General features: G+C 31.1%; 1 protein-coding gene across 4 annotated transcripts in view; it reads left to right on the top strand.

Annotated features, from left to right (window-relative positions):
• The window catches only part of LOC111032601 (lysine-specific histone demethylase 1A), an 83,742-nt gene that overhangs the window by 19,463 nt on the left and 38,673 nt on the right, over positions 1–25,606 (top strand). Inside the window, exon 13 of one of the 4 annotated variants that reach the window (XM_022312989.1) lies at positions 20,998–21,212. The exons of 1 other annotated variant lie outside the window; for it this stretch is intronic. In XM_022312989.1, coding sequence (XP_022168681.1) covers positions 20,998–21,053 — 56 coding nt within the window. In that variant the 3' untranslated portion in view covers positions 21,054–21,212. Of the gene's footprint in view, positions 1–20,997; positions 21,213–25,606 lie in introns of those variants that run through there. 2 more of the 4 variants (XM_022312992.1, XM_022312991.1) reach the window with 2 other exon arrangements.

Raw genomic sequence — 25,606 nt, 5'->3', positions numbered from 1 at the left:
TGGTTAATTTTTTTTCTCGACGTCATCCGAACAGCCGCAGACGCATCCCCAAACGACGACGACGACGATGACGATAATAATAATAATTATTATTATTACCTATCATTGAATTTCCTCCCGGCCCGCTCGTTTTCTTCCCTTTATATTATACAGGGTGTCTCGCCGTTTTTGTGACCGTCGATTTTTTTTTACAATTGATGTATTTTTTTTAAACAGTTTTGGTCACAGAAATCGTCACTGCAGCAGTGTTTTAAACGGAAATATTTATATAATATAATTGTTTTCGAATTTCAAATAAATATCCGAGTCTGCCAATTCACATGCACTTATGTTTTTCATCAAGCATTAAAATAGTTCGGTGAATTTCCACTCTGGTCGGGAGGCGAATTTATATATGTAGATAAGTTTATATAATAAATAAAACAATATAGGTATACTGCAAAATATTTAATTTAATTTTACATTTTACAAGGTATTATTTCTTATTTTAAATAAAGAATATCATAAGATCAGTAAATATTATGCTTAAAATAACAATCTTCATTATTTGATTTTAATTTTTTTTTTTATTGGTCATGAAATTTACAAATTTTCGCTTCGACTACTAGGGCCATTAGCGTTGTTTTTAAATTACCAATAATAAAAATTAGAAAAACCAATTTTGTCAAAAAAAACTGGTATTGAGTAAAAATGTCGGCATTTTCTTATTTTTTTGTTTTTCTTAATTATTAAGGAAATTATAATTATACTCGGAATTTTTTACTTCTGATTCACCAATATACCAAAAAGTTCACTTTTTTACCATAAAAAATATCAAATTTCTTCAACTAAAGAAAGTATCTCCACACTTACAAAAAAAATCACATTGTTGTAAAATCAATTTCATTCAATCGCTCTTTTCAGAATCTAAAATTCGACTGTATTATGATGTCTTTTATTCATTTTATGTCACAATAACAATCGAAAACGGATACATAGGTAGGTCTTCTATAAGTGTCATGTACACAACTTTCATATTGTATTGTATCATAAAGACAAAGAAAATTGTCTTTTATTTATTTATGTTATCACATTTTTGTCGGATGAAATGTAGTCAATACCATTTTTGAGTCTATTAGTTACTAATTAACCAAGTAACCAATTACATATTTAGACTGGTCCCAAAAATCTTACAATCCCTAGCTGATATAAATGTTCTAGTGCTGAAGTTTTACATATATAGCTATAGTCTTATATACTATGTATATTACTTTAACACTTATTTATATAATATCATAATTATGTACAAGGTTCAACTCACAATTCAACTTATTGGTGTAAAAATATATCGTAAGAAGGCGGGATTTCTGTCTTTCTGCTGAGAAGATAATTATTACTATTTGAGATTGTTTCATACAGTTCAATACCAAAATATAATATTGGTAAAATGTTTAAATCTTGGTTCTTTTAGTTCTTCACATAATACCAGCTGTATTACAGTTATTTAAATTATTTTTTTATATTTTTTATGCACTGTGGGTCTTAATGTAATTTAGCAATTTAGTTTCTATACTACTTATAAGAAAGTAAGAAATGACTTCCATACGTTCAATAGTTATCGTTGTTTTTCGATTTGTTGAATTTGCCTACTGGCTGTATCACCCATCAGTACACTGAACATCAGAACATCTAAAAAAGAGCGGTACACCGTTTCATAATAATTCAGTGCCTCGGTGTTGCACTGGTGTACCTAAATAGTAATTAAGGTTTGACAAATATATCATACTATAACAGTACATATAACTATATAAGTATTTTTTATTGAGTCATTCAAATAATATTTTTTTAATAGAATTGTCCGAGGCGTACGTTGGTCGTTTATAATTTCGTTTATAATTTTTATTCGAAGTATTTACAACGATATTTTTACTCAGGGCCATTTATTGTACACCGCTGTCCGACTGTAATATTATTGTACCGATCCATTCCTTGTGTCTCGTATTTATTATTACTTCACTCATCTATCCATCACTGGACTCCAGGAGTCACAGACTATAAGAGAGATATCTTTCCTTCGTGTATATGTATGATAAATCGCACATTAATACGGACACATTCCAATGAACCTTAAATCCAGGAGAGTTTCTCGGGCGAACCGTGGCAATAATGACGTCTTGAAAATATTATAATATAATAATGTAAAATATATTTACATATTTCCGTTCCGGGTCAATGTGTCGGTGACGTATGAAACAAAGACATCCGAATGAGGCCGGCATTCTCTTTTATGTATATGTAAAAAAAATAATATATTTTTCGTTTTCGGATATTTCATAAATGTATTATTATTATTATTATTATTATTATTATCATTATTAACTTCCAGAGAAAAATGGGAAAGAATGATTGTAAACGTTTTGTCTTCATCACCCGAATTGGGCGCTTCTGTGAATGAGAAAGATTTATTTTTTTAGACCTCCGCAGATCAACGATTTATCTTCATACACCTTAAAAAAAAATGTATTCTTGTATACTCACTTATACTTAATACTTATCTAAAAATAAGCTGTATTTGATAAACAAATAAATATTATCTAATAATTATATCTTATTTTAATAAAATCCATATGGACATTTTTTTCTCTAAATATTAAATTTATTTAAAAAATAATGGACTTATTTTATCGATGAAATCATAATTTTGGTTAATTATGGTTATTGGTGCAATAATTGAAATCACCCAATATTTACGTAACTACATATAATTAAAGTTTTTATAATGAATGTGCACTTTCGTGTACAGAGGTTTTTACATAGAAGATAGAATCGCATAAATATTTTTTGTTTAATTTCCAAAATGTTTGTATTATTGTATTACTATTACTTATATATGGATCTGAGAAAAGAGAATATAATTAATTTTTATAAGATTTGTAGTTGTGTTATCGTAGAAGTTATTACAACGTGTATAGATATGTTTAAAATAAATATATTTTCGAGTAAAACAATCAGAAATTTCAGAAAGGGGCTCTTTATTATTAACTATTGATTATTTTACAGTGACCATCGTTACTGAGAAAAATAATGCATTCACTCGATTTTTCGAACTAAAATAAAGTTTAAATAAAGACATGAAATGTCCATTAAATATTTTTGATTACTTATAGTTAAGTTTTATAATCTAAAAAAAAATGAATTCGAAAATTTTTTTTTATTGAATTGTTTGGCAACAATTGCAAAACATCTCTACAAGAATCGTGTTTAAAATGTGATACTAATTATGACTTAAAAATTAATATTGATAACTCACCCACCCACCCATGTGGCCTACTCAAAACTGTGGCATACGTAACGTCTGCAGAATTGGTACTGTTTTATGTATATAAACGTAGGCAATGTTTGTTACAATCGATCATTCGATCATACAAGTATTTTACACAGTTAAAACAATAAATATATAATATATTTGTGTAATAGTGTCTATTATGCATTAGACGTAACTAGATTATAGATAATTTAATAAGTGTTACGTAAATAGATCATAGAATTTTTTCAATTTATTGTACTTTTAGTTTATTTAAAAAATGATTACTTATTTTTTATTAGACACTACCTATATAGCTTAGACAAATTTTGAGTGTGAACATTTTAAAATTTCTACCGTATCGGTGGTAACCGTCAAAGTCCGTCGGCTGTTTTTAAACAATCTATACAGTACACCGTTTTTAATGGATTATCGTAGGACATAAATAACTCTATTTTATTTGTCGATACTAATTTATACCCGATGGGCTAACACATGGGCGAGTGAGAAAATATTCATAGCACCGCCAATGTTATTCATTTTTTTTTTTTAATTTACGACTGGCTTTACGATTATATGTGTTATTTTCCATCTTGTCTTATCCACGGGCCTTGTAAATCTTGTCGAGAAACTAAATTTAAAAAATATAAAAACGTAAAAATCACCTACAGAATCCAACCGACGGACGATCTGTATAACTTTAGGATATTATGATAAATGGGTTTTGTTACTCCTACGAGTACACGACTGAGTTGAGGAAAAACTTTATTCCGTAGGTATAGATATTATATTATGTCACATATTGAAGATTTAAACCGATTAGCATATATTTAAGATACTATTATTTTCATAATACATATTATTTCAAACCAGTATACGAAATTTTAACTATACTATAATATGGTCTCAAAGCGAGTTTGTAAATTGTCAATTAATGTTCCTATACGTATATAGTGAATAGTGATCAAATATATTCAATAAGTACAGTTATGTTATCTCGTGTCTATTTTTTTAAAATTTCTGAACTCCATCATTTTTGATTCGAACGTTTCTATATTATCTAAAATTCGTAAGACGTGTTTCTTCTTACGCTTGTTAAATCAGTTGCTAGGTGACATTATTCTTTAATCTGATGAACGCGTTAATAATACATATTTGATGTCGATTGTTTTCGTGGTATGTATAAAAAACTTCCGGGACATTTGATGGGTGGCTTCGCGGTAAAGTTTATTATGACAATTTTCTTATTGACCCATGATTGAGTGGCTGACAGCAAATCACTACAATTTGGAGTAATTGGGTGTAAATATTGTATTGAAGTTTTAGTGTACCTTTATAGGCCCATGGTTTAGGTACCTATAGTAATAAACTAATAATTAATGATTCACCAGAAATATTGTTAAAAGAAACTAAAATATGATTTTTATCATGATTATATCATATTTATACAATGTGTGATAAGTGAAATGGTCGTACCTACTAGAAAATCATATCTGATATTAGAATATAGACTTTAGATTCTAGAGTAATGGCATATTATGATTATTTTATTTTGTTATGTCCTGTATTTGTATTTAAATATCGACTAATAAATATCTAAAGATCATTTTTTTTATTATTTTGTTTTTACCAAAACTATATCGGCTAAATACGTATTGATTGTTAATACCCTATTTAGTTTTTCTATTATATTTATTATCTATGTGTTCTTTTTCAAAAGCCCTTTTTTAATCAAATTTTCATTATTTATTAATTATTATCAATGTCGTTGATTTAAAATAATAAAACTTTTATAACAAAACTCTCTGGCAAAATTAAACCAATAGGATTTAATTATTATTCAAAATTACAAATTATTTTCTTTTTAAAGAAAAACGATAAATTAGGGCAAGTTATCTTTAAAGTTTAAATACATTCCATAAAAACTTTTATTTTCCCCTGTTATTTAACTGTAAATGAAAATTTTCTATTAAAAGATAATTAATAATAATAATATGTAATTTTAGTTTAATATTTCTGGTTGTTAACAACACAACTATAATATAATAATTTATATTATTGATGTTCTATGAGAATTATGAATATGTTTTTATTTTTATTTAAGGTGGACACTGAAAAAATACCTAAAGGTAATTTAACAAGCCTAGGATTTGATTTAAATTAACTATTCTATCTCACCATCATAGTATAGGATGATATTTATAATTAACAATTATTATTGTGGCGATCGTGTAAAAATTAAATTACAATTTAACGGAATTTTAATAAAATTGTCAAAATTTTGAAAAATATTTGTTCGTTAGAAATATTTAATTGAAAATAAATCGTAGGAAAGTTTGGGCCCAAGACGAACAAAAAATAAAATGAGAAAAAATAAAATAAAAAAATACATTTATTATCATCGTTGTAATAGCGTATAGAAGCTGGCAGCAGCTGCGGGGGCTCTTGAAGCCTGCAAACGGAGAATCTACATACAGTTAACCAGAAGAATTACGAGTGACACCTATGCATGTAATGTTAATTGCCTGGTGGTTATTAACCACGCCTATTTCCCTACTCTCTGAAGCTCTAGAAACATTCTTTTATGTTCACCGGGTATAACGAAAATCGTTTTGCATATATATTATTGCGGTGTTTATTATTATTACCATTACCATTACCATTATTATTACTATTATTATTATTATTATTACGTTTATTCTAAAACAAAGGAGCCATAGTCCTGGGGAAAAATTCAAACGCTTTAAGTCTTAAGTTTATGATATTTAATTTCGCATCTATATAAATACCACTAAAACCTATTATAATGTATCATTGTTATATGTTGTGTTAAAAATAAATTAACCATTATTGACACATGGGTTTTGAATGTTCACAATATTTTATTGTTGATCGTTATATTATATTGAGTCCATCGAACCACTGCGTAACCTACCTACAATATAATTTATCGTACCCGACTTGTTTATGCAACAGAATAATTATTAAATTACAAATTATGATTATAATGTAATAAACATATACATATAAACGTATACATATGTATATATTGTGTATTACCTAGATATATGTAGTTTAACTTGGAGCTAAGAAAAATGTACATTTTATATTTAACGTTATAATAATAATAAATAATATATTGTAGGTATGTGTACTTATATAATATTTTTCGCATTTGATCGGGGTACGCGGCTACAAATTATTTCAAGGAATATATAATATTATAATACCTACTACTGTATTGATAAAAATGTATGGGGATTTTTACTGAGTTATCGAATAGTGATACTGTGCGCACTCAAGCGATCGGAAAATAAAATAGCGTTGTATATTGACAGAAGAAACTTTATTAATATTGTCGTTGAGTCAAAGCTCCGACGTTTATACCGTGCAAGTTTGTAATATGTGTTATTTAAAACTGCTTTATTTCATTTTGCTAATTGACACGTATGTAAACTAGATCGATGTTTGAGTAAAAGAGTAAGCGGGAGGCGTGATTCGCCTGAAACCATTTTGGCTCTTGGAGTTAATCGAATTTCAACGTCAATCATAAAATAAGTATTTAGGTTTAGTGTAGGTGCAACCATGGATGTGTAATAAAATACAACTTACTAAAAAAGTACACTGTGATTATCATTGTGATATACTTACTTTATATATGTCAAACATTGTAGGACAACATAATATAGACGTACCGATTATTATAATATAAATAAACACACACGAATTAAAAATGGCGAGGTAAAAATTAATTAATTTTTGAATAAATTATTTTATATATCATTTCATTAACAGTTTAATGAAAAAATATTAACTCACTGTACCTGCCTAGGAATTTTGAATTATATTTTTTTCAAATTCAGATTAATTACATAATTTATCCAAGGTTTAATAACACTCGAAAACCGGTTGTTTGATACATTTTTACATTAAATTTAACCGGTTTTAAAATTTAAGGACGGTTTTTTACGAAAATTGCACTGAACTAACTTAAAATCTGTGATAGGTACTAAGAATTTCACAAGTCACATTTTATATTATGTGTAATGCAGTGTATCGCTGATTTGTTACGATTTTTTTTTTGCTACAATTATTGGTCGCATCATGATTTCCGAACGGTTGGTTAATGTATTTGATTTGTAAAAATGGTAAATTCTTTTTCGCGTAGATATGTCTCGTTTGGTCCTCGATATATAAATACAAATAATAAAAATTACTCGTTTCTGCATGGCTCTAGCTGACAATGGTTATTAAAATTTAATAAAAAACCATCCCAATTATTGTGTGGATGGTTGTTAATTAATATCTAATGTACATTTTGCCACCTATGTCATATAGGTATAGGTGTAATATATAAGGTATAATAAATATGGTATGATATTGCCTTTTATGGCAATTATTATATACATACCGTGCAAATTTTAATAAATAATTCATACGTTGACTGACTGTACATAAAGTATGTAAGTAGAGGTGATTTAAAATATTATATTATTATTTATTAAGTATTAGTTGGCCGCGACGTTATCTACGCAGTTTCTATCTCGCATTTCTATGTAAATGTTGTTTCTTTAATAAATTAACCGCCAGCACAGCAAACACACATTTATATACGCTGCATACACACACCTGGCGTTGGATTTGTGTGTTGTCCGGAGGCAAGATGGACTGGTCGAAATGAATGTCCGCTGTTTTATGCCGCGTGTCTTTATCGCTGAAATTAAATCATTAATACGATAAAAGAAAATGTATAATATTAAAATGGAAACATGTTGAACCTAATGATAACTGACTGATAACTGAAATTAACGACCGTGATTGCCTGTCGGACTTCTCTCGGCGGTTCTTTCTCCAATATTTATATTAATACATTATAATATAAATCCGAGGTTCGTTATTCAATACTAGAAGCCAATAATAATAATAATATGTAGACTGGTGCCACTGAAATCCCTACCTATATATATATAACATGCTGCGGTGAGTAACCGCTTTAAAAAACAAAACATACCTATAATATATCCATATTGGGAATTAGTTATTGGTATAATGTATAATAATATATTATTCGATGTGTTAGAACACTCGTTTTTTTATTTATTATGTTTGGCGGTCCTTCTCCACTCAAATCAATTAATAATTACACAGGTTCTAACGCTATAACTTGTGTGTATCATGTATCTCCAATTACCTATGTATAGGAACATTATTTTTTAGGAGTTTTCGAGAATTAAAAATAATTACTGTCTATATAAATACTGATATTTAATTATTATGACAATATGAAGCCATCTCGACGTGAACATGGATACGGTTGACATGTATTATGCACCTATATAGTGAGTTAATCTGATTAATAAACTTATATTTTTTTAGTTAAATATTTATTGACAACAGAGAGGAAACACTAAACAAGTTATTGGAAAGCTCACTCAGCTAACGGGCTGAATTCGCGGTTTTCGTTATAGACGTATTTTAATACAACTCAATAAACCACGATTCCATATTATATTATACAATAATTTGGTATCTTATACTCGTATTTTGGTACCCATCTATTTTTTAATGTTGGCGAGTGTGAATCTATATTAATTACTTATAATTTGATGTATATTTTTAATAAGGGTATGAATTTGCTTTGATTAGAATACCGTTATAAAAAATTATTTATTTATTCAACTGTACCCCCGTGCACCTACTGCATCGCTGCATCAGGTAACTAACAGATGGACTTTCAACCTTATGTTTAGTAACCGGCTAAAACGTGAATACCTATTACCTGTGTGTATATTTGTTTGTATTGCTTATGCTTTAACAGTATATTTTGAAATTAAGACAATTTTCCGGTGCGAGATGTTACAATATAATATAACAACACGATGAGGGGTTATATGTATATAGATTCCCAAAACGTGGCCGCGCTTCGTTGCGAGGGAGGGAGTGTGGAAAGACAATTCTATAATACTCCCCGACGGCGGCGGCGTGAAGACTAAGATACAGTCACGATTTAATGAGATTGGTAGTAGGGGGCCTTTAGATGACGACACTCCGAGTGGCAGGAATAGATTAAAGGGTTAATCACGGTGAAATTACAGGTTCTGATGGAACGAAAAACATATACCGATGAGTATATAATAGGTATACATATCGTATACAATATATATTTTTTACTTAGATATTATAATGTAGTTGCGCTGTGTGCGTTTTTCTTATACCTATATACCGGCAAAGAAAAAACATGTATCTGCAGTTAGGACGTCGTCGTCGTCGTAATTTTAAATTACATACACATATCACACACATTATTATAATCTTATATGAAATATATAATTGAAAATATCGACTGGTGTATTTTATCACGATATTATTATAGTACGCGGCGAGTACTAAATCGTAGGTATATATATATTTTCAATAGTTCAATAATATAATATTTTACCTAAAAATTGACGTAGACAAAAATTATATACTTCACAAAATTCGAAAGGGATTTCGTAAAATTGTGCACATAATAATCTAATTATAATAATATTATTTAATATATATATGTTTTCTCATAATATAATATAGGTACCTCCTAATACGAATTGATTATTTCTTAAATGACAATAATTTTATTTATTTTATTACTTGTTTGGGGAAAAACTAAATATAACAGCGCATATTAAATAAGTCTGAAGACATTTTAGTTATACAAAGCATTATATTAGCATAACGCTGCAGACAATATTATGGCTTTCTAAAATCCGATGGTTCACGATCTCTATATTCTTAGGAATAAGACGGAGTGTCCAATACGTAGTCATGTTTTTAAATCGTATATTTAACGGTGAATTTAAATCGATTGGAATATTAATTTTATTGTATGTATACTTACCTATAATTAAATACTCGTATCTTGAAATTTAAATGTTTATCTCGTCTAATTTAAACAAATTGTATACTTATTATAGCCACGGAAATGTACGTACGACCAGCGACATATTTTGATTTTGATCGAGTGCGCGCTAACTTCGCTGCCGACACTACTATATAGGTCTACAGATGTATTTTGTTTGAACTGTAAGACAACGGCTGCATCAGGTATATTATTATGAAGTCATGTAGCTACGTGGTTGTCAACGCTCTTGGTCGTGTTGTTTTAAACAGTTTATAATATACAGACAACAAGTGTGCTGCGAGTACACACATATTGTACCTATACGCCAGGGGATTGATGTTAAATGGCCTACACTTTCTTCCTCATATTCATATGGCATGTCCCAATGTTTATAAGAACGTGACCCCGTACTTATAACCCTCTATTACAATACGTCTTCGTTCAGAGGCGACCGACGTCACGAAACGTATACATATATGTATAACGCACGCAGACACACACCACCGTATCACTATTATATACAGCCGACGTGGGCGTTTGACACCCTGTCAGGAAGATCAATGTTTTCTAACCGCAGCTAGCAAGAAAACAACTCGTTCGTTTCCGAGCACAAAGATTTAGAGGTGCCTAAAACCTACCCGGAGAGTGCCCGAGCAGCTGAAAAGTACCTATTTATTATATGCTGGATTTTTTTTTTTTGGTATTCGACAACCATCGTTATAACTTATAAATAATATTAAGTATTTTACATATTATGAGGTACACGCGTGTTGTTTAAGTCTCCGAAGGAGTATTACTCCTGGAGTAATTTAACCCGGCACTGTTATTAAACTGATCAAACGATTTGGTCGAGTTGAATGTTTTCGCACGGGTTGCCTATGCCACGGAGAAATGATCGGAGCGTTGCATACTATACATATTATATTATAGTTGCGTCCCATAGGTCGTTTTTAATTGGTAAATTGTGTCCGGATCAAAAAGGTCATAACAGGCCATAGCCTACTCGTATCTCAGTACACACTTTTTAATAACCAAGTTGCGTCCGAATATCGATTATTTAAATTTTTATTGCACTTTGTTAATATACGATATATTCGTCTTCTTGCTTTAGTTGTATAAATAAATATTGAAAATGCTGATTATTATAATTTAACTAAATACCTATTTATATTTAACGCATATTACTTCAAATAATAGTTCATATTTATTTTTGTCCTGTGACCGACCGCGACGTGCTGGACGAGTGCTGACTATAGTAAACTTTGGTAGACAACGTCAATCGTATTCTAAGACCGAAATATGTATGTTATAGGTACAGTCAATTAATGATTTCTTAACAGATACGGTTTTTATTAATTGTAACATAAATAAAAAAGAAATAACTGAGTAAAAAATGTTGTTTGATGTACAAAATAAGTTTATTTTTTTTTTGTTGATCGTATATGGTATATCTTACCCAATAGTATTGATTATAAATAGTATTTACAATCAATGCTTATAGTCGTAATAATTATAAATTTATTTTGGGTATATTATATTTTACTATTTTAGTAACAGAATAACATTGATAATTTATGATATTGCTGACTTTCGCCTTCGAAATGGGACGCGGGTTATCTCTCGAATTTATTACCTGTAAAATATACTTTTTGGGGGACGTAAATGGTATGCAACCTATCGAAGACTCAATTTCATGCTATTCTGTTTTGAGATAACTGAAGTCTTCGAGTTAAAAGACGAATAGGTAATTATTGTTAAAAATGTGTATCACACTCAGCCATTATCGTATGTAATATTTTCGTAGATATGTCTGTGAATCCCATTTAACGTCATGCGAATTATGTCGAATACTATTAATAATATTATATGTGTTATCATTCTATGGCTTGTCAAAGAAATAGTATGTATTTATGTACAAGATTTATATATAGTGTTTTACGCACTATAATAATATGTACCTAACAATACTGAGAATTTCTTAAATTGTATTTAGTAAATTTATGTTTTTAACAACATTGTCTATAGTATTTAATTAATTATAATATGACGTATGTTTTTGATATTTATGGTAATTCAAATTCCATGGCTTGTTAGCTTCAGAAATTACCACCATTACTCTATAATATGTACGAAAAGCCACGGAGGGGATTCTCACTAATTGCGGTCGCTCTACGTGCTTTAATTACAATTTTGTCTTATGGTTTTCCGAACAATTTCCACGGTACAGTTGTCTTGTTGTATACAGTGTATTCCGGGTGAGCGATTTAATTAAACGTGTCTATACGTAGGCGGTTATGAGAATTGTTTAAGAGACTCAGTGAAAAAGAAGAGTGAATAGGGAAAAAGTCTTAAATTTATTTAAACGCCTATGTAGCATTATACATATTTATGAATTTTAATACCCAAATATATGTTTAAATTAAACAAAAAATATAATAACGACGAGAAATAGATATTCTTATATATGTCTTACGTATGTACACGTACAATTTTATAAATATGTTTATTATATCCACTCAAATAAAATTAATTTTTTTTGGTGCTACTCGAAATTAGGAATATCTAAAATAATAAGTACCTTTAGACTTCAGTATCAGGCAAATAATATAGTCACATGTATAATATAACCGATGGTTACCGTCAGAAATGTTGGCGGTTGACTGTCAAATCGTTTTATTACTTTTGTACCTCTATATACGCTCGTTAACGAATCTATGTCACCACTGACAAGTGACACTATATTGTACGCTGTATAATAGATACAATATACGTAATAGTCACGTATAGTGATATATTGTATAAGAGTATACGACTAAAGGCCGCCAATTAGGGGGTTTAAAGGGGTGACATGTCACCCTCTTAGAAAAATGATAGTAATTTTTTCAGTTTTAAATAATAAACTATTTTTACTGATAATACAAGTCATACATCTTACATATGTATTACATATAGGTAAGTGTATTGTTTATCTATGTCCTGTTACATATAATAAATGCAATTTTGTAGGTTCTTTGCGCTGACGGTATTAGATTTCCCAACAATCACCTATAATTAATATTTTTGTAGTGAAACTTGAGGAATTTAGGAAGTTTTGATGGGACATCCAAATTGAATGTACATGTTTATCCAATGAAAGTTAAGGCAAAATCAAAAGATAAAATAGAAACCTTATTTAGTTTATCATTAAAAAAATAAATTGTCTGGCAGTCCGAATAAAGTCCATCCACGGGCCGCCATTTGCAGATGACTCTTGACATATATACCATATACCTATTATAAACAGTGACACGGGGCTCATAGAAATATTGCATAGGTATTATCCATAATTTATTTGTATGCAATGAAACGGCAAACGGAATTGCAGTAGTGTATATATAAGTACTGCATGTATTGCACTACTGCAGCAGATAATTTGAATACAAAATTGATGCTGAAAATATGTACGATCATAGATACCTAATGTTAAATAATCGTCGGATATTTTAACGCACTCCTTACGACTTTGGATAGGGGGAGGGGGGAGAGTCAACTTGGGTCCTATAAAGCTCCTCAAGTTGAGGACCTCAACCCTTTACCCCTCGTGATCGCCACATATACCTTTATGATGCCTACGGTGTGTTTACCGCGATATCTCATCGTAACTTCTCTTCGGTATCATCACGTGGTGCTATAATAATATACGATATAAAAAAAGTACCGTGACCGGAACTCCTCCACCACTCCCCGCATCGACAATAAGTCGGGAATGTCATCGCGACCGCCGCAACCGTTTGGGTGGGCGTGCGGGGCTGATTATTTCACTAATAAATATGCAAAACGGCGCCGGGCCTAAAGGATCGTGCGCAGACGTCTTTTCCCGCCGCCGCCGCCGCCGTGTGCATGTGGCGTTTCGTTGTACTTACATTGTTATATCATACGCATATATATATATTAAATGTGTGGTAGCATAACAATAATTGAGACGTAGGCCCGCCCGCGTGTGTGTGTGTGTGCGCGCGCTCGGCGGTCGTGATGCGAACAGCAATAGTTGTATAAATTATATAGGTACCTAGTTAGTATTATATATTGTACAGGTATACTCGTATACTTGCCGTTATACTGTGTATGTACGTGTGTGTTTTCCGATAGGGAATATAATATTATACAGAGCGATTCACCGAGTCTATTATGCTCGCCTCTTTTTTCTTCTCCCGCAAAAATGCGCAGATATCGAAAGTCTGATTTTTGGAATTTTTCAATTTATATATACATTTATGTACTTAAAGACTATATTTTCAAATCGTTGAGAGTTTTTGTACCAGGTACCTACTTATAATTAAAAGAGTTCCTGGTTCGGAGATACAATAATTTCTCTTTTTTTCAAACCAGAGCAACCCCCTTTTCTAAATTGTAAATTGTTAAGAGGATAATTTTTCTGATGGGGTGGTTTGAACATTTTAGTAATCATGCTACCAATATATTATATTTGTCTATTTATATTTTTGTAAAATCATTTTTAAGCACTAAAGGGATGTTCTATTTTGAAAAAAAAAACAGTTATTATAAAGGAAACGGAGTGAGCACGCTTGGCGAATCATCCTGTATGTAGTAAGTAGGTATACGATAGTGTAACCCATTTGCAGGAAATACTAACCTATTATTATACTACCCATTATTATGGGCAGATAAAGAGTGAGAGAGTATAATATAACAGTTGTGCGATAGTGTGGTACATGAGTCGCGGGTGGGGTGGGCGAGGATAAATCTTGTAGGTAACTATTTTTGTATATTATATAATATTTTTGTACATGGCCAGAAAACTCGAAAATTCGCTCGGACAAGATTACGTTGTCGCTGCAGTGGTTTTTCGAGAAAAAAATATTTATTTTTTTTTGTTTTCGTTGTACCGACCGGTTTCCTTAAAGAGGTATAATACCTACGTTCTGTTCCACCCCGATGTTTTTTCATAAAATAATCCAAAAAAAACCTCAAACATTATCGCGGCTACTTGCGTGCCTCCCACTCGTGGCCAGCCCTCGGGGACAATTGTATTTGTATTAACGAGTGTTTTATGCATATATATACAATATATAAACATAATATATGGTCGTCCCCCGCGTTGCGTCGTCATAATGTACCGGCGGCTAGTATACCATGATATAATGTATATGATTTTTTTGGTCGAAAAATAAATCGCGTCCTAGTAATCGTTTTAGATGGATAGAGAGATATTCTTCAAATTTATAATATTATATTATATACAACGCAAATATATAAACACGTTTTGCGGCATGTGTTCATTTGTTTGTTTATTATTTTTTTTCCATGTGGGTTTCAGGACGTTTATTATATTATTATTATTGTTATCCTAAAATAATTATGAGTATTTCGCTTTTTTGTTACCAAAACAATTTACAAAAAAAATGTTATGGTTCAGGCGAGCGAACCAGGTTTGGCCACTTTTAGACCTTAGTTACAAAAGCTAACATTTTTTTTTTATCAAACAACTATTATTATTGTATTGTTATTTTAATTAACGTTGGTGTTGTTACAGATTGTATATATTCCAATAAATGTTTAAAAAAAAAATGAACATTAATATTCTCACCACATTTTCTACGGAAAAAGCAATAACAGTTCTTAGCTTCCGTGTTTAAATCAGAAATCGGAAATACTGTATAGCAGTGGTGTTACGAAAACCCATTTTTAGATAATACTTTAAAAATAATTGTATTTATTTATATTTCATTTTAATAAATTATATTTAACTAGGACTTACTTGATGAGATCTTGATTTATTGAGACTTGACTTAGTTTGAGTGGGGGTGGTCTAAGTCTTTTCCGAGCCACCCTCTACTTACGACAGTGTATGTTCTATTATAGAATATTATACGATATAATATCGTTATACAGACATTTGGGCCGGAAGTTAACCGAAAAGATTCAAACCGTCGCATCGCGTCACGAATTTGTCGAGTCCGTTAAATCGGAATTCAAATTGTGTTCCTACATTGCAACTTGGCAAAACACGAGCCCGTCAACTGCAGTACGATACATACTATACAATGATATTAATGGCGGGCGGTGGCTACGAAATTCATCATTTCCATGTAGGTACACGGTACACCGTACACACATTATTATTGTACAGATTATTACGACTTATTTTTTTTCTCGTCGTTTCACACCGTCAAACACCACTTAATGTTGTACATTATATGCATACGTATATACCTCTCTATACGTCATGACGCGTGTGCCTTCTACCGGAGGGCAATTAAGAGCAAAATCACCAGCGCCCGAAATATCCTATTAACAGAAGTTTATTAACCAGTCATCGATCACCGGCCACTGCGACACAATCGCGGCCAACCGACGTGGTAATATTATTATTATTATTATTATCTCGGCGCGTAAACGATCGTAATATAATAATAGTAATAATAATAATAATAATAGTTATTCGTTAGTTCCAATACCTACTTAATAATATAAAGTGAACGGTTGTGTGTTGGTGCGCCGAGTACATTTTATTATTCTCTCCGTATATCATACCGAATGATTAAACGATTCGGCCTCGGGAGCCGCCATCGACAACCACCGCGCACACGACAATCCATTAACACTCTTAACGACCCGGTCCAATAGGTCCGATTATACCGGAATATATAATATAATAATAATAATAATAATATTATTACTATTATATTATTATAGGTACATCGGGTTAACTGCTTTTCAACAGCCGCCGCTGCCGTGTACCTATATAAAATATATTACAATATTATTGGAGTATTGTGTATATTATGTTGCAGGCCGTGCACGACAACACTGCTGCAGTAGTCGTTATATCCGATTTTGTAGGCAATTGCTCCGTTTTTTTGTTGTCGTTTTAATCACCCATATGTATATATTATGCTTACAACGGAATTTCAACTTACATTTTATCACTATTTGGGAGGTTCCTAGATTTCCTATTATTTTTTCGTGTTTTTTTCCTCATCGTTTTTTAATTTGCATCGTGCGATGTGTAGGTGTAAACGTGTTGTTACTATACGTACACGGTCATTACATATTTATATACAATATACAATATACATATATTTTAAACATCTCTAACAGGTATTTTCGGGTTCGCTTGTGTTGACTTTACGTTATAATAATTTACGTATGCATGTGGATACGCATTATTACTTGCCCATTAAATTGCGTTGCCAATTTCACTTACGTTTTGTTTTAAAATTAAAATTTAAAACAAAGTTGTTTTTATAGTAAGATAACATTAAATAATTAAAAACGTAAATTGTTATTCGCTTGACAACTCTATATTGACATGACACGGTGTAAGTAGGTCTTTCAGTACACTTTTGCAATATAATGTGTATAATTATAATATCAAAGATGTAATGTAGCTATGAAAAGACGGCAGGAGTTGATGTATAATTTTTAAATGCATATTATTTGATATTATCATCGTAATATTATAGAATATAGATAACACCATTTAATATATAAATGTAATTACTTTAAACTCATCATTACTCGAGATAGTAATATGTAGTATAATTAGTGTTTTTAATTCATATTTTGCATTCAGCCGCGTCACATAATAGGTATGTACAATTAATACATGCATATTATTATTTATTTATAGTCTTTGAATGATGCCTGTTGCCGATGGTGTAGGTACTGGATAAGAACCAGCTCCATCGTTTCATATAAAATTGTATTAAATGCAATCATCTTAAGAAAATATCTAAAGATTATAACGAGTCAATTAACGTTTGCAGGATTATCAGATAATTTTTTTGTGTTATATTAATTAGAAAGCTCCTTGTAGAGACGTTTAGTGCAGTTATGTTAAAAAACATATAATATTATATGTTGCGGTATGAATGTATATATATGACGACGATGTTGTTATGGCTTGTTTTCTATAAAGTTTTTAAACAGCTTCATCAACGGTGGTCACTATAGGTTTGCGATACTCCTCCTTGATTTTTCTCGATTTTTATGTCCCATTATAATATATTAATCAATGATGATGATGATGTGGAACGGAAACGTTCCCTATGTAAAGATAAAAATTATAATAGTAAAAATATCAAATAATTTTTATGTGCGCGGATGATTAAGTTTTGGTGGAATTTCATATAATATTTGTTGTTAACGTGACGTTTTTAGACGATTGTAAAATACAATTTATGAATTAAACGATTTCGTTTATACTGCACACGGCTCAGTGGGGATCTTATATTTTAGAAGTCGAAAGGTTAAATATAATAATATTATGTATACTATATTATAATATCTAACCATAAGTTGAATGAATAATGATCTAAACTCATGCAATTATTTTGACTTCCTGTGGCTTGAAATTAACGTTTATTTTTGATAGTTTCAGAATTAGGTAAAGTTTTATTGAAGTGTTATTATAAGTGATTATATTATATATATGTTTAACCCACTGGCCACAAACATGTTTTCTTGGGCTTTTTTTTACTATTTAGTACTACATTTTATTGGTTTATAATTGGTAAACAGCTAAATTATTTTGTCCTCGTCGTCTATTTAGGTATAATATATATTATATGCAATATAATTACGTGCCTACAATATTTATAATTGAATAATGATACTTATTCTAAATTGCCGCTGTATCTTGGAATATATATTTTAATATCTAGCAGGAATTTAGGAAAACATTTTCGATTCGCTTGTTACATAACACTTGTCTAATATAATAAATAAATATTTCAAGAAGAGTGACGGTTTCAATTTTGAAATATTTCGCATTCGGAACCCTTTATTATAATATACGGAATGGTCTATTTCTTTCTTATATATTATATTCGTTTCAATATCACTCTAAATATTCGAAATTTTCTCGTTGCACGTATAGATACGTAGGTACGATGCACGTTGCAGGGGTACATAATATGTTTAATACATATCGTTTTGAGGTCTGCAATAAGTATGTCGTTCGCAAAGAGCTTGGATGCAGTATACCGATATATAAGCTGCATTGGTGCTAACCAGTGAGGGTTTCCCGATAGATCGCCATGCGAGGATCTCCGTTCGAGTCGATCGCGCTGCTTGGTTCCTATGTAGGTACCAACGCGGTAACGACGACACGATCGTGCGGTTTTCCATTAGGGAATTTCGTAAACGAAAAACGAGAGAGAAAAAATGATAGTCCGCCGATTCAAATCTCCGTTCTTTATATTATTATTAAATACACGCCGGTCGTACCGATTCCGTGAGACGATAAGGAGCCGCTGAAAAAAAATCGGACACACCACTTTCGTCGTAAAATTTAATTGCCTATATAGGTTTAACTTTTTTTAGATCCATTGTCCAGAACTACTTGTGCGCGTTGTGTTTTTTTCCTCCTCCTCTGCCTATGTCTAGATTACCGACGGAGATAACGCTACGCACTCATCGGTTTGTCTGCGTTTAATAAAATCGGTTTTTTTTTTCGGGATACTTTTTTCAATAACTATACAGGTACCTACTTTATACTGCAGCATGTCGCTTCTTCCACCAGTGTATATATCCAGCACTCGCTGATGAAAAACCGAACATAAATAATTTATCCGGTTTCCCGATCTGATAATCAACAAACACGGGATTTACACGCGTTAACAAACAACGTGCCCCGTCGTCCTCTTCATTTGGATACGTGTGGCGTGCAGGTGGCCCCGTGACGTGTTGTGTACAGTATAATGCTCGACTGCATGTATATCTAATCTTATTTAGGTAGGTACGCCCAAATAGCTGGAATATTCGGCTTTTCGGGGCCCCGCCCGAACGAAATTACGAAAAACGCTCCGAAAAACAATAATTGGACTAGGACGCTTTTCACGCCGTGTGTCACATATATGGGTACGCGTTTTGTAATGGGTTTCCTACGTTTAGTTTTCGCCGCCTCTCTTGTCGTCGTCATTTTTGTTTCCCTCGTCTGCTTCGCCGAGGCTGTTTGTTTAGGCCCATTTACACACTTCTTCGCATCTCTCTATCACTCCATCTATGCTCTATCCAATAAGTTATATAGACAGATATATAAAGCTACCTCCTCGTAGACAATTTTACACTCCTAGTATTAATTAATTAGGTCTTTCGAGACCGTCGCTGTCTAAGGGTCGGGTCTCTATTTCCAGCTCGAGATTCTCGATTCAGGGCTTCTTTTGCAATTTGTTGGACTTCATATTCTGTGGTCTACTCGTTTCTTCATTTGATCTTATGATCTTTGAGTTATTTGTCTTCGTCATGTAGGTACATATTATATTTATATATTATTGCGGACTGCATCACGTACCCCGCTATAATAGGTCAAGTGCCCTGCACATTGTTAGAGAAAAACATATTTAATCAATACCTGCTGCTAATATGATGGGACCTAAAGCGTTTATGTATGCGCTATTTTCTACTAAAAAAGTTGTTGTTATCTCTGCGTTGTTAAACGTTTTTCCGTCTCTCACTATTAATGGGCATATATTATATAGATCGACTGTGAGTTGTGTACTATCATTTTCTAACAATGTTGTCCCCTCCCACTCTCTCTCACCACTATCAGCCCATTTATTTATTTATAGATCGTCGCCGTCCATAAAACATCTCGGCGTTCACGAGCTCATCGATATTCGCCACTCTATACCCTTGGTACACTGTACACTGTAGCTGCAGTTTCATAAACATATATTGTTATTAGACAGGTAGGTACATTATATCTGATCGGCAGGTACAAACGAGCGACGGACGGCGGCGTGGCAGCACCCATATTATAGGATAATAGTAATAGTAACAATAATATACAGTGCGCATATTATAATATTATTATAACAATATATTATAGGAGGTAAACGGCTACTGTCACGCGGATCGACATCGGCAGATCTCATCATTTTGTAGCCGATCGTATCTGGCAAAGACGACGACGACGAAGATGACGCTAAACACAATGTCCACGCCTATACGATATTTCATTACACCGCGCTCAGTAGTTTTTTATTTGCAGTAGTGTTGTGACTGTTTTTAAGAGGACTTGATGCTTGTATTTAACAGGGTGATTCGCCGAGCATGTTCACCCCTTTTTTCTTCAATAATGCAGTTGTTTAAAATCTGGTTTTCGAAATTTTTAAATATACTTAAAGTCTATATTTTCAAATGTTTAAGATTTGTTGTACTACTTAAGGAGTGCCCTGTGGAAATCCAAACTTTTGTTTTTTTTTTTGCGAGAACCCCCTTTTCAACTGTAATTTGTCTAGAATACTTGACGTATTAGAATAAAAATTCAATCAAAAATCCAAATCAAAAGTTTTTGAGTTATTAGTGAGATATGGGGTTATAACATATGGGGGATATGGTGGTTTGAACATTTTAGTCATTAATATTAATTAATCTATCAACATTAAATAGTGCAAGATAATAAATATTAGTTCCAATATTATGTCTATTTTAAATTTTTGTAAAACCATTTTTAAAAATGGTAAAGACCATTATCATTTGTAAAAAAAACAAACATTGATTTCCGTCGAAGATCTTAAAATCTTTGTGTGACTGTGTAACTTGTTTAAAATGTGAATTTTGGAAAAAAATATATTAGTGCGCCGCTGCAGCACTACATGGTGTGGTACGAAATTACCGTCAGAATGTCAAGTTTCTAGCTTTCATAGTTTAGGAGCTCTACGTTGATCAGTCAGGACACGTTCGATTATACAGTATAGACTATTCCAACAATGTCTCAGATTTTGCGTCATCATAGTTCAGATGGAGTCATGATAATATTATTCGTTATATAATATATGTATCTGTTGCGGGTCATTCGACATGAATGCGCTCATATTGTAATACATATTATTATATTCCGAAAACAATTACATCACGTCGTGCTTAATACATACCTGCTCCAGCCTTTACACGCTGTTTATTTGCTCTTTTGTGTAACACTCGTATATATTCCGTGGCACTCGTCGTTCGATGTTGTTTTTACGAAATCTCATTTATGCGAATGTTATTTTGCACAACGACTATTATTTTATTTTTTTAATATAAACAGTAATAATATACAATCATGTTGTATCCGTATACAATACGATGCTATCTGCTGCAACCTATTCATATAGTAAATTAGTCGTATTATTTATGTATCTTTAAAAATTTGTTTTGAAATTACCATTCAAATACGTTCCAATACCTGAATTTGCATACCACCTCAGAAAGGTTTAGTATAATACCGAATGACGGCTGCAGCTATACTTATTCCTGTGTTTGTAATTAGAATATATATAATAATATATATATCAAATACTTGTATACTTAGTATTATATTTATATATAAAATAAATACTCATACCAACATATACCGTTAAAATATTGTTTGTATTGCTTAACTCGTTACAAACAGATTGTAAACACGTTTTATTAAACAAAAACGACTTTGATTTTTTTGTCATTTGCATTCAGGATTGTAATAAATAATCACTTAGTTACCTAAAAAATACCCTCAAAATATGATAAACGATGTTGGTGAGTATATTTAATTGATATTAAAACGATATTTACACGTTTTACTGACTGTTTTATTTATATTATATTGTAGGTACCTACTACTAGTGGTGTAAATTGTCGAATAAGTCCCCACCTATCAAACTATTCAGTGGTTTATTCTCAGATATATAGAAAAAACTAGAATGCTAACTGTGATAATACGTGAAGCTACCATCCGCCATTCAAAAAGAGGCCAATGGGGTCTTATCACACCTATTTAATGTTGATAATAAACGTAGATTATTTTTTACTAATACAAATTATTTAATGTTATCTCATAAACACGAGTGATAACGAATATTGGCATGGAATAAAATGGCGGCCAGTAGCTTTAACCAATTATACAGGACAGGTGCTGTATCGCAATTCTCATTTAGCAATCTAGTTTATTCTATATATCGGTGGGTTTATCAGACTATAGCCGATAGTTTTTATTGAAAAACTATTAATTGGTTATTTAAAAATAGATATTCGATAGTGTGAATTATTCGATATTGCCCATCACTGTAGTATGTCTATACTGTGTGTACTGTACTGCACACTACAGATTTATTGGATAAAATTTATACTACTTACTGCTATCGAAATGATTAGTATTTTTCTTCTAATAAGGAATTACAATTAAACAAACCAACGCTCAGAGTATATTATACGTTATAATATACAATACCTCTATAGAATTGTACATAATTTCATTTGTACTTTTTAGTTTCAACTCTCAGTGTAGAATTCATGTTGTAGATCGTATTGATAACTCCTGTATATTATTATTCACAATTGTAAAATATGGTAAAAAGGTTTTCAATTCAATTTAAGCTTTAACTTTCCGTTATACATAGGTAGAAAGTACAATACACATCCATATTATGCATAAATTAATTTATTTTATTTTTTTCCGAGGACGAATACGATTTATGTACTTAGAATAAATATGTGTACTATTCAACAGCTGTACTTTTTATAGGATTTATGGTTTCGACAAGTGTTTAAAAAGCCGGATGTGGTATTTTAATAAAATTACAATAGGTTTTTTCTGTGTTTAATCGTCGTAGAACTTGAGCACACATAAACATTCCAAACATACTTAATGTTTTTTTTTTTATCGAATTAAGAACATCTTTTATAAGGACGTTAATCGTATCCTTCACCTGTTAGCAACACTTTATAAGTAGCACACCTGTATGAGTATTTTTAAATTAGGCATGTATAACTAATTCACTTGTATCAAATAAAGAATGAATGCATATTGTTTTTGTTTTTTAACCAGACAACCATAAAAAACCATGTTACACGTGTATATAATAACATAGGAGTGTGCAATTGTTTATGATTCGGTTCCGGGAACTTTTGTGTAGTAATTATCAGTTTGTTGAATGAGGAGTAGTGTGTATATAGAATATACGGCGATGAAGAACAAAATTTACTTGCCTCCCCCCACCTTACGTAAGTCATATTATAATACTTGTATACGTATATTATTTTCCTACAGAGAGAGAAAGAGAGAGAGTTATAGAAACAATACAAAAGGCACTCTTTGTATATTAATAAATAATGACCGATCCTAATGATAGGCTACGATGCTAGATCATAATTAGTCAATGCCCCATATAATTTTCGCTCTTTTATGGATTAAATAACTTCTCGGAATCATATGATTCACATGATTTATTTCGTCTCGTTCTATAAAACCTGCATATAGTATTGGATAATAATAATTTTAATATGATTCTCGCGTAGGATTACTACCACTCGTCCACTCGTCTATTATATGATATTTGTTGTGCAAGTTATTGTGTATTATAATATTCTTCTATGATTCTTGTTTGATAACAAAATGTATAGATAGGTAATTTATATAGTTATTACCTACTTTAGAATAATTTCAAGAATATAATATATACTAAAGAAGGTTATAAGATTTGAGAATTTTATTTTTTTACGTTTATATATATTTTTAATTTGTATAAAAGATTTAAGAGTTAATTTAACTTAAAAATAATATTTTAATATTTTTTAAAATTAAAATGTTTTTTTTTTTGTCTTACGTAATACATAAAAGGTTTTTTCATGAGGTTTCTTAGGCATTCAAATAATTGTTAAGTTAAAATTGTATAAGAGCAAATGTCTTAAATATTATACTATTTTATTTCAAACTTAGGTGCATTTATTGAATTCAGTGGTTTTTTGTGTCGATTTTCTATTTCTGCGTATGCTTTAACGTAGCCTTTATTTTTTTTTTATAAATAATTCAACAAAATAATACGTTACGTTATTTTATTTTATCTTACAATCAATTGTTATAGACGTTCTATAACAATTGATTTTCTATTATAGAACTGATGGAAATGCCTGTCCTTAGGGATGGGAGAAAAATCGACTGCACGTTTTTGTAGAAAATTGGTACATTGTATTTTGTAATTATGTACTAAGTGCTTAATATTTTAGGTAGACCAGTTTTTAATTTTCCAATTGTCGTTCACAATACTGCTATGGTGTTTATATATAAGTCTCAACAACTCAAAAATATTTTTCACTAGTTCTCCAAACAATAAAGTAGTATTAAATTCCACAAGTTTACTAAAAAAATAAATAATTATTTTCAGAGTGCCTGTATATGAAACGATATTTTGTTATTAGGTACTTCCGAATGTCTTATAACAATTATATAACGCTGGTTTAGCAGCAGTGAGGTGAGAGTGTATAGCTAGACGTTCACACCCACGCTCTGTGTATTCCGTCCGTTATTTTTTTCTTATTTGTTGTTTTTTTAGTGTGGATAGAGAGTATATTTTTTTTATAACATATCTACCTGTAATAGTATTTGGGCGCATATATGTACCTACGGTTGATGATTAACGCATTTCCAACACGGCGGGGTGGCCAAAGAAGTATACTGCAAGGACGGACATTTTTAC

The sequence above is a fragment of the Myzus persicae genome, unplaced genomic scaffold (assembly GCF_001856785.1).
Source record: "Myzus persicae strain clone G006 unplaced genomic scaffold, MPER_G0061.0, whole genome shotgun sequence".
Classification (NCBI taxonomy): Eukaryota; Metazoa; Arthropoda; class Insecta; order Hemiptera; family Aphididae; genus Myzus; species Myzus persicae.
This window is presented reverse-complemented; position numbering and strand designations above follow the sequence as displayed.